At 43.4% G+C, this 15,120-nt stretch overlaps 1 protein-coding gene across 1 annotated transcript in view; it reads left to right on the plus strand.

Annotated features, from left to right (window-relative positions):
- Positions 1-15,120, plus strand: part of ADCY2 (adenylate cyclase 2) — a 423,318-nt gene that overhangs the window by 12,181 nt on the left and 396,017 nt on the right. The window contains exon 2 of the mRNA XM_025387564.1: positions 2,889-3,086. Within this exon, the coding sequence (XP_025243349.1) occupies positions 2,889-3,086 (198 nt within the window). The remainder of the gene's footprint in view (positions 1-2,888; positions 3,087-15,120) is intronic.

Consider the following 15,120-nt stretch of genomic DNA (forward strand, 5'->3'; position numbering starts at 1 on the left):
TCGTCTGTTCTTCCCATGACATCCTCATGCAAGGTTCTTAAAACTTCAGAGTTAGCATTCAAAAGGCAGATACAGAATAAACTGTGGCTGTTCTCTTCCTTGAAGAGTCTCTGTTTTTCAGTGGGCCCAGGTTTTGCAAAGGTTAGGGTCACAGGCCTCACAAGCAGCAGCTGACTGTCTCAAGCCGTTGGCCGTCTGAGCCTCTGGCTCACCCTTCGAGGTGGGGGTGTATGGTCTGAGGCTGACGCTCCTCCTCTGCTGTGCAGAACCCACCTGCTAACGTCACCCACCTGGTGAGGGCAGGCACACCACCAGCCACCGAGGATCATGACCTGGATTAGGACTTCAGAGGTCGAAGTCCTCTTTATAGTTTGCAACTGCATTGTCATAAAGATGTATGTAATCTTTGACCCTAAGAGTTTGTGCTTTTTTGGCTGCTCTCATTTTGAAAGAAATTTAAACATTTTTGCAGGACTCTAAAAGGGTTGTAGGACCCAGACACTGTGCTCACTGTGACTAATAGTGGAGAAGTCAACTGCAGCCCCGACAAATCACATCTCAGGGATCTGATTTTTTAAAAAGAGAGAGAAAAAAATAGAGAGTTTACCATTTAGAACCAAAATCAAAATCAAGTCTTACATACTTTACCCAGAAAAATAAGACATTGGGTCTCTGTCTTATTGACAGAGAGATCCTTTAAAAGAGAAGCACGGGCAAGCTCTTACAGGTCGTTCCATTTCTCCTCTGCTTCCTGGAAGGGCTATATCACCGTCTTCTTCTTGCCTGCTTTACTGATTTTCACTTTACAGTCATGCATATTTTTGCCCTGTTTTTCAGTCTTTCTGGAGAACTAAGAGCCAGTAAAGTCAATGATTGTTTCGCCCCTGCTGGGGTAATGAAATGACTGGAAAAAAAAAAAAGTCATACAAGGAAATAGGTTTCCTGATTATTTACTGGTTAGTTTTCTGTCCACAGCTCAGTGAGGTTCATTTGGGGAGGTTTAAATTAAATCAGTTTTCATGGCTCCATGTGTGTAGTGATCGTAATCTCAGATTTGATGTCCTCAGATGACACGCTGTCATGTCCCACGTGTCCATTTGTTCGTGGTGTCTGAGTGCTAGGGAGTGCTTGCAGCCTGGCAGACACCTAATACCCTTTTGCAGTAATTGTAAGCTGTGTCTCAGGGTAAGAGTAATAACTTAGGCACTTAATCATGGATAAAAATAGCAGTGGAGGGAGAGAATAAGAACATCTCATTTGATCTTCTTGTTTTCTGCCAATTCTGGAAACACACGTTCTTTTGGCCACAGCAACAACTGGTCCCATTCGGTTGAGCTCGCTGTCTGCTGCAGGACCACAGACCCATAGGTGATCCCTGGGCTGGAGGCCTATCTCCCCCACCAGCTGGACAATGCATGGCAGCCCTTCTCCATGCCTCAGTCTCCTCAACTGTAGAATGGAACTAACACTAGTGCCCTCCACCCTGCCTGCCCCCACCAGGATGGTGGTTGTAAAGATTAAAGAGGTTAATATATGTAAGCCTGCTTAGCACAAGAAGCACTTACTAGCATTTACCATTCTTGTTGTTCCTCTTGCCTCTTTCCCAGGCATCATTTATCACACATAATTGTGGGAGAGAAAGGGAAATGATGTCAGTTAAGGGGGCTTGGATGCTGGCTTTTCCCCTCCTTGGGAACCAGGACTCTGTGTGGATTTTTGGCTGGTCTGCTCTTGTTTCCCCATCTCCCTGTGCTTCAGTGCCTGGTATTTGCATGGAGCCATTTCCAGTGTGAAGTTAGAGCTGCCAGTGGGTGGAATGAACCTTGTGCCCACCTGTAAAGAATAGAGATCACCAGACGGACAGTCCCTTTGTAAGTCCCAGATATGGTCCCAGCCTTGTGGTTTTTTTTTTTTTTTTTTTTTAAATAGAAGTGTCTATGGGAATTTCCATAACTAAACATGTTTGGGTGAGGGGTAAAGACCTTACACTGTTTTCCGATCCATAGGAAACGCTGTCCATACCAAGCTTCCAGCGCAGTGTTTTGCAGAAGCTACAGCCTAAGCCCAGGCTTGTGTAATCAAATGAAACATAATGTCTGTATGTGGAGCCGAACTTGTGTAGAATGGAAATAGTGGGTCTTTGTCATGTGGTAAGGAAGAGATAAATAGAAAAAAAAAACTGTGTGCCAAAATAAATGTAAATAAATGCGTTAGTAAGAAGTGAATAATAAATGCCCATTTTCTTTTTGCTTGTTTCTTTTTGCCATGTTTGTTATTTTATTTTCTCCACCTCTCTTGAGAGAGACATCACAAACATGGCGCTCTCCTCTATGCATTTCTTGCTCCCTCACTTTCCACATTCAGCACTTTCTGACCCTTTTCTGTTAACCTATGATCCTGTCAAAACATTAATTGCCATGCATTAAAATAAAAGCTTATCACTTTAAAGACTGAGATAATTAAAAAAAGTTTTAAAAATAAAACGTTTAAAATCCATTTGGAAGCTAGTTTTCTAAGGCCAAGGTATTTCTGCTCCTTTGATTTAGGGAGGGAAGTTGGTTGTCTTATTTTCTCCTGGCATTAATGTGTTCTTACATTCACTTCTGAATACAATCCAGTTCTGCGTTGATCAGGGAAGATGTAACTTTGATGAGATATTGTTTTTCCTATTTTAAATATCCAACATTGGATTATCTATTTAGAAAAACATGTTTATTTATTATGAAAGTTGAATTTTAAATGTTCAAACTGTTCTACTTTCAAAACAATTTCTTAAACCCAGTATTTTCTGACATTGACAAGTGTTGATAACATTTTAACAACATAAATCATTGGTATCACAGTGTCTCTAAATGGTAACTTTTCCACGTATTTTTTTCTCTCCTCAGGAAGTTGAAGACCATGTGGCGTTTCTAATAACAGTTCCGACCGCCCTGGCGATTTTCTTTGCGATATTTATCCTGGTCTGCATAGAGTCTGTGTTTAAGAAGCTGCTGCGCCTCTTCTCGTTGGTGATATGGATATGCCTTGTTGCCATGGGATACCTGTTCATGTGTTTTGGAGGTACCGTCTCTCCCTGGGACCAGGTAAGGTGTGAAAATATTTTTTGTACTTCTTTTATGTTTTGGTTTGTGACATACTTAGTTCTGTAAACAACTTGGCCTTAAACTATAAAGAGGAGTTCTGTAACTGAGAATGGAGTCTAATTTTTAAATTTCTATTTCTAAAATTTATTTTTAATCGACAAATTATAATTGTATGTATTATGGGGTACAATGTATATGTATTTATATCTGTATGTATGTGTATATGTATAGATGTATGTGTATATATATGTGTGTGTATAATTGGATACATATATGTTTAATATAAGATTAAATGAAACTAATTATATGCAACATGTCACTTACATATTTTTTTCTGGTGAGAAGCTTTAAAATCTACTCTTTAAGCAATTTTGAAATATACAGTACATTATTATTAACTATGGTCAGCATGTTATGCAATAGATCACTATATATTATTCCTCCTGTCTAACTGGAAGTGAAATAAGCCAGGCACAGAGAACGAAGGCTTTTGAAATAGCTGTCTTTGACTCATGGTCAAAGTCACTCTGTCTCCATTTTAGCAAACCCATCGTGTCACAACCAAGGAGCTGGCCGGGGCCTCATACTGTCACTTGTTTGGGATAGCTGAACTTCAGTTCTGTCCGTAGCCTTGTTTAACATCTCGAACCACAGTTTCGACAACTCAGTCCTTCTGTTTCTGGAGTGCCTTGTCTAGGCTTCCTATTTCTCCAGGTGCCTGCAACCCTCCAGGACTGGTTGTTGTCTTTAAATTCCTTCTCAATTACTAGAATTTTCTTACTTAAAGACCCTTCCTAATTCTGTGACACTGATTTTCCCTCCACATGGGTCACAAGCTATTGAAAGGGTGGCTTCGGATACCTACCGAAAAACCCACGTTCGTTCATTTTGTACCGGTTGAGGCTCTGGACCTCAGGTCATATCCTGAGGAAAGTGTTGTCTAACTATTGGCTTTTTCCATAGTGCTGCTGCTATGTGGGTGGCTGCTCCCAGCGTATTCATCTGACAGCATGATAAACGGTGTGTTGTCTAGGGGACAGGCCTAGGCTGAGATGTGAGCTACTAGCTTAGAGCTTGTCAACCAAGACATGGAGTTTTGAAGCCATCCAGGGAGAGGGTGACTGAGTAGCTGAGAGGGCTGCCACAGGTTTGGTGGGGACATTGAGAGCCAGGGGTGTGCCAGCAACAGGATCTGGAAAGGAATACAGGGGCCATGATGGGGAGAAGAGAGCCAGTGAGGGTACACTGCTGTAGAGGTGAAACAGGGAGGGTTTCCAGAGGGTGTGGACAGAATGGCTCAAATGCCATGTCAAGGGACAGAATACTGTTGGTGTACCTCAGTTGGAAAGAGCCCAAAGACGAGCTTGCCAGTGCGTTCTGTTGGTAAGTAGTCCTGTGACCTCTGCCAAGCCATTCTTTTCTTTGTGCCTCCATTTCTTGTGCAAAGGGAGGAGGCTGGACTAAGTGAACTCAAGTTAGTCTTCCTGGCTCTAAGAGGACACGCATAGTGGACACAAGACCTGGCGGGTGCCATCATCTCTCCTTCATCACTCTCCCACTAGAGCCCCTTGGAGGGCTGGGCACAGGCCCCCATGCTCTGCTTGGCTTCTTCCTCTCCCTCACACTCCCTGCTCTCTCCTTCGCCCTCTGTGCTACTGATGCCACTTACACTCTGTCCTTCCCCACTCAATTAGAAATCCTGGCTAATACCATTAGACAAAATACTACGTAACAGTAAGGTAAACATGCAAGGGAGAAAGAAAATTCTAATTATCTGCAGATGACCATACTATCTATACAAATAAACTGGGAGTCACAGATCAACTCACAGAACTCATAAGAGAGCCCACCACGACTGCAGGATCAACATAAAAACAATAGTATTCTTGTGCATCAACCCTGAACAATTATAAAAGGTAATTTTTAAAATTACCATTTAAACATTTTCTCCCCCAGCAGCCTAGACATCCTGTTGCATGCATACTGGTGCCCAGGTAATGTAAATAGGAGAACAGTTAAGATTCTGCTGGTCTGTTGCCTGAATCTGATGGTCTCTCCTTGCACCAAAGCCATCTTGTTTTAATGTTACAGGTTTCTAAGAAGACTTACTATCTGGAAGGCCAAGTCCCTCTTCCTTGTTCAGAATGTTTTTAGCTCACTTTTTCTTACAAATCAGTTTGTCATGTTCAATGAAAAGTCCATTTGGGTTCTGGATTTAAATGATCTTGAATTTCTAAATTTTTGTTATGAAAGATATTTAAAGCCTAAGAATTAATAAGAGGGTAGTATAGAAAACATCCAGAAATATGCTCTTTTTGTGTTTAGTCTTTTCATCAAATGGCATGGCATGTCTCTCAAAGAATTCTGATTGCTTTTTGTGTCCTCCAGAGACTCTGTTTTCTTTATAAAATCAATAATAATTTTCCTTAGACTCAATCTTAGGTACCTAAGGTCTTTTTGCTGTTTTATAAACGGAATTTTTAAAATTACCTTTTCTAATTGGTCAGTGTTGATATATGAGAATACTGTTGTTTTTATGTTGACCTTACAGTATCAGTGGGCTCTTCTGAGTTCTATGAGTTGATCTGAGACTCTCAATTTATTTGTATAGGTAGTGTGGTCATCTGCAGATAATTAGAATTTTCTTTCTCCCTTTCATATCCTCAGTTTACCTTATTCTGATGTAGTATTTTGTCTAATTATTTTAGCCTAGATTTCTAATGCAGTGTGGAAGGACAGGGTATAAGTGGCATCAGATGTTTAATTTGATGGGAACATGGAAGATTCCAGTAATATAATGTTTGCTTTATCATTGTTACTATTTTTAATAGAACCAATTAATCAGGATAAGGTCCTTTTGTCTGTGTTCTTGTCTACAAGTTGCATGTCCTTAGAACGATTTTCCTGACTCCCATCTGTCACGTCGTAAGGCAACATCACTCACCTGGCTTCAGTGTTTCCATGGCACTTAGGGTGACTTATAGAACCGTAAATTATAGGACACACCCCTCTCTTTGTTTATTGATTGTCTGCTGCTGGAACATAAGCTTCTGGGCAGGGATGTGACTGTCTCTCCAGTGTCCTATCCTTGCCCTTAGCAGAATGCTGTCCAGCCATTGGCAGCCAGTAGCTACTCATTTGATATGTTCATTGACAGATGACTGTATTTTCATCTTCAGGATTGTTGTTGTTATTGTTTGTATTTTAACCTGTTTTTATTGTGGTTGTTGTTTTATAACATGTATTTTTTTTTTTTTGACACTATCTGCCTGCTTTTAAAGATCTCTCCAAGGATCATAAACATGCTTGTTTCATAGTCATTTTCTCAAGACTGACTCCTCTCAGGTGTTGAATTTGTTGGCCAAATTTCTCGGTTTTAGCTGTCCCTGTGTACCTTGACATTTTTGCTTTTACGTACATCTTGAATTGGAATATATTCACCTCTGCCCCTAATATAACCCTAACCATTCTGTGGTTGTCTTTCCCATGCCACTGGGGCCCTGGATAGTGAGTGTATATGAGGCTCAGCCCGGGTGTTCCATGTTAATTTTGCAGCTTGGGAGGCCAGCTCAACCCGTGGCCTGGGGATGTTTGTGGGAGGTGCACAGCTGTGTCTGCTCAGTCCTCTCACCCAGGGCATGATGCTCCGAAAAGGCCATAGCCAGGCTCAGTGGCTGCAGCTATTTTTGGCCACTATTCCTAAGCCAGGAGCAATGGCAGGGTGTGTGCCTCATGCAGTGGACCGGCTCACGCCCTTTGGAGAGACATTGAGTCCTGCCCCTCCTAAAGCTTGAAGTCCTGCCCAACACTTCTAGCTGCCCCTGTCCATTCTATGGCAATGGGGATTTAAAATGAAATTAAAAGCAAAAGTCTACCTTCTGGTTTCTTTTCTTTTGTTTTTTTTTGAGACCGAGTCTCACTCTGTCGCCCAGGCTGGAGTGCAGTGGTGCGATCTCTGCTCACTGCAACCTCTGCCTCCTGGGTTCAAGCAGTTCTCCTGCCTCAGCCTCCTGAGTTGCTGAGATTACAGGCACGTGCCACCACACCCGGCTAATTTTTGTGTTTTTAGTGGAGATGGGTTTCACCATGTTGGTTAGGCTGGCCTTGAACTCCTGACCTCGTGATCTGCCCGCCTTGGCCTCCCGAAGTGCTGGGATTACAGGCATGAGCCACTGCGCCCAGCCCTGGTGTCTTTTACTACAGACTTCACATGTGTACACCCCATAATTAGCCATTAGGAAGTGTTGCGGCAGGTTCACTTTGCTTAGGAAAGCACTGTGCTTAAGAAAGCAGGCTGCTTTCAGTATCCTTTAGAATAGAATGGTTCCCACTGGAAGATGGTTACATTAACAACATAGTTGTAAAGTGATGCAGGAATGAGCCTGCTATACAGTCAGAGGGAACAGTCTACAAAGGACCACTCTCACTGCTGATACTAATTGCAGGCTGGGGGGTTTCCAGGATTACCCAGGAACTTGTGACAGCTGTTATCGCTGTGATTAGGGATTGCTACATGGAGAGAATACAGAGACACTCTGGCAAAGAGAGGAGCCCAGGAAAACCACCAGATGTGCAGCCCCTGTTGTCCCCCTCTCTGTGGAGTCATGGATGGTGCTGCTGTCCTATAACCACGTGTGACAATGGCCAAAGAGAATTATCTATTGCCGAAGCTCAGCTGAGCCTTTGATGTCTAGAGTTTCCATTGGGGCTCAGTCATGTACTGCCTGCACAGCTGACCATTAGTCTCCAGCCTTCCACAGGTGAGGATGACACTTTTATTCTCCAGCCCCTCTGGAGGCAGCACTGACATCACAGGGCTCTAAGTTCCCATCATAAATCACATTCAGACTGTCCTGGGGTCTAAGCCCCCAGATACGTAAACACACTCTTCTCAGGCAGAACATTCCAAGGGCCTAGATCACCTTCCAGCATTTGAGGGCAAGGCCAGACCTCTTATAAGGTTAACTCTAAACTGTACAGTGACTTGAGTGCAATTCACAGTCAGCAACATCGCCAGTGCAGAGCACGAAGCCCACACAGCTAGCATGTGCATGGTCTGGACCTACTGCTAGGCCCTGTTCTGAGGGCTTCCCTTCCATGACTTCATTCATTCGTTTATGAGCGGGACACCATCCTACCCCAGCTTTCCAAGTGCAGAGACAAAGGCACAGGAGGAAGGCTGAAGTACAAAGAAACTTGAGCCCAAGGGGTCTGCCTGCTGAGGCTGGCTCTCAGCCAGGAGACCTGTGCTTCTCAAACGGAAGCGATTGCACCCCCAGGGGATGTGTGATTGTGTCAGGAAACGTCTTCCATTTGTCACAGCTTGGACGGGTATGGGTGGGTGCTACTGTCACCTCGCGGGCAGAAGCTGGGGATGCTGCTAATCACCATAGGACGCACAGGACAAAGAATTATGCAGCCCTGAGACTCAGCGGTGCCGAGCCTGCGAAGCCCGCGTATCACCCAACATGGCTTCCCTGTAATGCCTTTTAAATAACCAGCTCTTAAGCCCTCAGTGAGCGGAATTGTATGAAGTTGCCAGAGCATGACTGAAGAGTGACGTTGGCAGTTTTGATCAGGAAAAAGGAGTGATTTTTCAGTGTGTGACCCTGAGAAAGTATAGGCAGGAACAAGGGTGGAGACCCTGGGGGTGGGTCAACAACCTGGTTTGGGAGGAGTAACTGGGAAAAAAAGGAAAATCGAGGGAAAACGACCCCAAACCTTCAAGAGATTTGCCCTCACAGGTTTTGACTGTAAGGGGTGGGGTTTTCCCAACATCGTTATTTTAGTTCGGCACAAACCACCCCCATCCGGAAGGTTCCCTCTGCTCTGTGCTGCCGGCACTCAACCCAGCTGATGCCGTTCCACGTAGCTGCCTCCCCGATGAAAACTTTTAAAACAGTATAACCTCTGAGTGAAGTCTGCGTAGTAACCTGCAGAGTTTCCGGCTCCAGGTCAGGGCAGCATTTGCATTTGACACGGAAGTCTTTTTGGCCTGCCTCTTGCCTGACTGCCTTGTGAAATGACTTTCATTTGTGCTTCCAGTTCCCCATTGATAGAGCTGTTTGGATGGCTGTGAGGGTGATGCTGCAATTGTGTTTCATTTTTCTGAATGGTTTAAAAATACGTGAACATGTTGAACTCAGAATTAGCAGAGGAGTATGTTTTCTCTGCCCTGGTGCATCTAGTAAGTGGGATCATTTTATTTTTAAGAAATAAGTGATTGGGTGTATCTCTCCCTCTCTGTCCAGCTCAATTACACAACACAGCAAAGATCTCTACCCATAATTGCTGTGGCGCCCACCAGTCCCACCGGGAGGAACAGAGAAGCTCGGAATTCCAGAATGTGTTTATTGGAGCCCTGTCACTGATTTCAAAAAGAGCACTCATTTGTCCCATGGGTAGACATTGGATCCGTTTCTAGTGCTGCAGTAACCAAACCTCTTCCAAGTTGTGTTCCATGGCTTAGAAAAAAATAAAAGATATTTATTGTCTCAGTTCTGGAGGTCAGAAGTCTGCAGAAGTCTGAAATCACAGTGTCAGCAGGGCTGTATTCTTTTGGAAGAGTCTAGAGGAGAATCCTCCCCTGCCTCTTCCAGCTTCTGGTGTCACTGGCATTCCTTGGCTTGTAGACACATCACTCCAGCTCTGCCTGTGTCTTCACGTGGCAGCTCCTCTGTGGCTCTTCTCCTCTTTTTATAGGGACACCATTCATATTGGATTATAACCACTCTAATGACCTCATCTTAACTGGATGACTTCTGCAAAGACCCTGTTTCCAAATAAGGTTACAGTCACAAGTACTGGTGTTTAGGATTGAATCTATCTTTTCAGGGGACACAGTTCAGCTCCTAACAGAGCACCCTAAGTGGGTACTCTCTGGTAGTAGGACAGCATTTCCATCTTGTGGAGTGCTGCTCTGAGGTTCACTCGTCCTTCTTAGATTTGGAAATTGCTCTCGATGTCAGCTTTCCCTTAAACTTCAAATCCACCTTGAAATTAAATGTGAGCTGTGAAAGTTTTGAGACTTTTATCAGGTTGGTGCAAAAGTAATTGGGGTTTTTGCCGTCATACAAACCAGTGTCTCTAAGGAATTAGAGATGTTCTTGTGTGTGAATGTCATGTTGAAACAAATCAACACTCATGAATGTAAAGAGAAAATAACTGGTCCAATCACACTGCCGTGTAAATAAACAGAGCGCTGTCAAGGCACGTCAGCATGCTAGGCATTGTTGGTTTATCTCTGCCCTTCCTGTCATGGAAGTGTTTCTTGTTAATTCTTACATTCATGACATTGATTAAATCCTTCTTGCCTGTTACATTAACAAACAAACAAACAAAGAGTTTGATTCGCTTTGTAAACCCTAGGCTTTTAGGTGACATTTTATTTAATGATTTTGTTTTTCTTTCTTTTTTAAAAAATTGAGATGGGGTCTTGCTATATTGCCCAGGTTGGTTTTGAACTCTTGGCCGCAAACAATTCTTCCTGCCTCAGCCTCCCAAAGTGTTGGGATTACAGATGTGAGCCACCATGCCCAGCCTGTTTAATGATTTTTCTGACAAGCATGGATCCATTTCATCTCAGCTGATAATTACTGACTTAGGACCGTCCTCTGAGATGGTTTTTTTCAGGCAGGCTGGATTGCCTGGAATGTCTTCTGCTCATTCATGGGGTTAAAGAGCCATCACGGTGGTCAGGAAGGATAGGAAAACTGACCCATATTTGCATCCGACTCCAGCTTTCTGCATTTCTCTCGTACTAAGGCTCATTGAATAGAGTTCAATAGAAACTTCTATTCCTGACAACCCCATTTCAGCCTTGGCAGGGAGACCACGCTGAAGTTATTTAACAGATCTGTTAAATTACCACCAGCTCGAAAGGCTAACATTTTTCTCTAGGAAGAAGAGACTTTCTTTGTCCTGTTACCTAAAAGGATGTCAGACATTCAGCATGTACATATGTGTCCTTTCTTACAAAAATAGGACATCAGTGTGCAAACATCTTTTTTTTTAATTGAAAATGAGTGAAAATGAAAGAAAATAAAGGCCTCTCTTAGCCTTTGAAATGGTGCAGAATCCTTTTGCTTTCCCTTTAGTGCAGTCACTTGGAATGCGACCAAAGAATGTATTTACCGCTGGAAGAACTGAGTAGCATATGAATGAAAGTAGAAAAATGCAACCTGGAAAGCCTGCCTCTGTGCACCCAAGAAACTCTTCTCTGTGTGCTGCTGTGTACCAGGGTGGTTTTTCAGCGGGGGCATTTGGACTTACTACGAAGAAGCACACACCTGAGGAAAGTTAAAAAGTAGTTAAAATTATTTCCGTTAACAATAAAGATGAGGATATGTTTTTGTTGTTTAATAACCATGCCTATCCTGATGACACCTGTGCATTTGAGGGAAGTGCAACTGATCTGGGCTCAGCCTGCAGTGTGTTTATTGGGAGACCTTCATGTTTCTGGCTCTCTGGAGCAGAGGAGGCATTTCTGAGTTATCCCGACTCTGAGTTCCCAGCCAGAGTGTTGAGAAACCAAACTGACTGATATGGTTCGGCTCTTTCCCTACCCAAATCTCATTTTGAATTGTAGCCCCCATAGTCCCCATGTGTCTTGGGAGGGACCTGGTGGGAGGTAATTGAATCATGGTGGATCTTTGCCATGTTGTTCTGGTGATAGTGAATAAGTCGCATGAGATCTGATGGTTTTGTAAAGGGGAGGTCCCCTGCACATACTCTCTTGCCTGCCACCATGTAAAACATGACTTTGCTCCTCATTTACCTTCCACCATGATTGTGAGGCCTTTCCAGCCATGTGGAACTGTGAGTCTCTTTTCTTTATAAATTACTCAGTCTCAGGTATGTCTTTATTAGCAGCGTGAGAACAGACTAATACACAGGCTGTGCCTTGAGCTGAGGATTTACCCTAACCCTCACTTGGGCCTTACCAGACCTTATCTTGCTTGAATGGACAATTCTGTTGGTCTTTCTGGAAAATTCTCTCTGCTTCTCATTTTCCCTGTAGTGCTTTTCTTAAGAGGAGCATGGGCTCCAGGTACTGAAAACTGGCATCGTGAGTAAACTGTCCTCTGTCCTGCACACAAGCTCTGTGATTCTCCTTCCACCTCCACCTCTACAGCCAGTGTGTGTTAAGGAGTCTGATGCAAATTATTTGGATGATGGATACCCTAAAACCCTGATTCACCACTATGCAATTTATGCATGCAACAAGATTACACTTGTACCCCATAACTTTGTACAAATAAAAACAAATAAGTAAAGACTGTACTTTGAGACATTTTGCTTGCTGGTCTTTTCCCGGTGCACAACACAGCACCACACACATAGTGATCACATCGCAAAAATTGTGGGAACAAATGAGTGCACGAATACTGCATCTGTGCGCTTGCCTCTTCTACCATAGAATGACCAGAGTCACTTCCAAGGGCCTCTCTGTAGCAGGCACCATGTAGTTACTTTGCATACACAACTTATTTGATCTGTATAACCCTGTGAGGTAAATACTATTATCACTTGCATCTTACTGATGAAAACATCGAAGCCCAGAGAAGTTAACCAACTTCCTCAAAGTCACACAGTGAGGAAAAGGACCAGAACTTGAACTTGGCATCCTGCCACCATCACGTGGACTCTCCAGATGCCCACTGTCGTTGGTGACTAGGGCATCCCCCACAGTGTTGTGCCCTGACATATGACAGATTATTGTGTGATGTGAAAGGGACATATTTGTGAATCTGGATTGTTCTATTTGAACCACTTTTGGGTTGATGTTATTTGGAAAAACTTCATGGGAAGGGAGCAGTTTCTTCAGAGATGCCAAAAATATGGTACTGTCACTGTTCCGAATTGCCAGATGATATTTCCATTTGGAGGTATTTTTCACTCCTCACATGAATCAATAAGAGAAATAGGACTAACTTGGCCCAAGGAATAATAATAGCCCACATATATATTAGGCAGCATTACTGTTGGGGAATCAACTAAAACTGAAATTCTACTTTCTTCTAAAGAGATTTATTATACATGGAGTCCTTATAATTGTACCTCTTTGTGCTGGTGTTCTCATCTGGGTCTGCCTTAGCTCCTATATGCCTGTGCTTGGCCCCATTCCTCCCTGTAGGAAAACCTCAGCAGGTGCAAAGGACACTGGAAGGGCATTCACCAGGATGCCACACGGGGTTCAGTCCAGCCACTCGCCAGCTTCCCCTGTGTAGTGCCAGCCATGGGTCCTGTGACCTCCCTTGAAGCCTGCCCAGTGCTGCTCACTGTCTTGAGAGCTCACTATCTAAGTGTGCAGCTCTCAGGGCATCTGGAAGAGCCTCCTAGGGAAGGCAACGCAAGGGCTCAACAAGGAGGCGTGAGTGGAGTCTGGGATTTGTAGTGTTTTCCTGAAAGAGCCGGACTTTTACAAGGGAGGAAAAATGTTCTCTGAGCTTCCCAAACATCTGTTTTTGACTTAGTTTCAATGGAGGTGTTTTCAATGGCAGCTGTCTTAGGGCTTCTGCATCATCTCCCTTGTGTTTGTCATGGAATTCCAACTACTCAAGCATTAAGTCTTGGATGCTGTTGTGCTATCCCAAGAAACATTCTTTAGATAATTTGTGACGAATACAACTTCGTCTCCATCAGAATAGAGCTGTGTGTATGTACCCATGCAGGCATGCAGAGAACCTGCTGGAATGTAAGAGAGTGAATTCTAGACTCCAGGCTAGGGCAGCAAATTCTCAGGAAAAAATAAATTCAGAGTTTAAATTATTTCCTATGAAAAGTTGCTAAGCAACACTTCACTAAACTCTGGTATTCTGTATTTCAAATATATTTTTTCTTAGCAGCAACTAATATTTTTTTCACTCAAGTCATAAAGGGAGGAGTGAAGTACACACCTGCAAATCCAATAAAGGCATTTGCCTATCGGAGACTTCACAGTAAACTTTTAGATTCATGCTGAATAAGTATGGGGGAAAGCAGTTGAATATTTTATACTGTCATGGTATTTTTTTCTTGCTCTCTACATTTACAGTGCCTTGTTAATGTGTGTTTCTCATTGGAACTGTAATTTTCCTATTCGTAGAATGGGTTTGGGTATTAACAGGCCCTGTAGATTTTAATTAACTCATTGCTGTACCATCAGCTTCCCATCAGTCCCAGCCTTTGTGTCATCTTGCTCATAACTGGTATTCCCAACACCCAGGCCAGAGACAAGCATGTGACTCAGAGGGGAGGCAATAAAGTCCCTGGAGGAGTTGTCAGAGGTGAGGTGGAGAGGCCCCATCCTGCATAAGGAAAGTCCATTTCATTCTTTTAAACACTGCTCTGGCCAGACAGCTTACCTTCTATTTTTGTCCAAAGATTAGTGCCGTCTAATAGGAGTTTTAGCCAGAATAAAACACTTCTCTGAGTTAAAGGTGAATATTGGGTTCTCATTGTTTACTTTTTAGAACTATTTGGCCTTTGTCTTGGTCCATTTTGCTGCTATAACAAAATACTACAGACTGGGTAATTTGTAAATAATAGAGATTTATTTCTCTCAATTCTGGAGGTTAGGAAGTCCAAGATCAAGGCACTGGCAGACTTGGTGTCTGGCGAGGATGGCTCTCTGTTTCCAAGACAGTCTTGTTGCTGTGTCCTCACATGTCAGAAGAGATGGAAAGGCCAGACAGCTATCTGAGCACTCCAAAGGTATTAATTTCATTTACGAGGGAGGAGTTGTGAGGGCCTAATCACACCCTAAAGGCACCACCTCTTAACACTGTTGCTCTGGGGATTAAGTTTCAACTTGAGTTTTGGAGAGGACATAAATATATAAACCATGGCAGCCTTGGATTGGAGTTTGTGAGTGTGTAATCATTGCCGGATCTTAGCTTTAGCACCATAAGCATGGAGATGTTAGTATTTCTCTCTGCTTGTGGAATATGCCTGGGTCTCCCCCAGGAGATCTAGAGCTGCCAGCACTGGCTTCCACCCTCTGTAATGGCTTTGAGGTCATGGCTCCTCTTGCCATCTCTAAAGAGTGTGACCC

This window comes from Theropithecus gelada, chromosome 6 (genome assembly GCF_003255815.1).
Source record: "Theropithecus gelada isolate Dixy chromosome 6, Tgel_1.0, whole genome shotgun sequence".
Classification (NCBI taxonomy): Eukaryota; Metazoa; Chordata; class Mammalia; order Primates; family Cercopithecidae; genus Theropithecus; species Theropithecus gelada.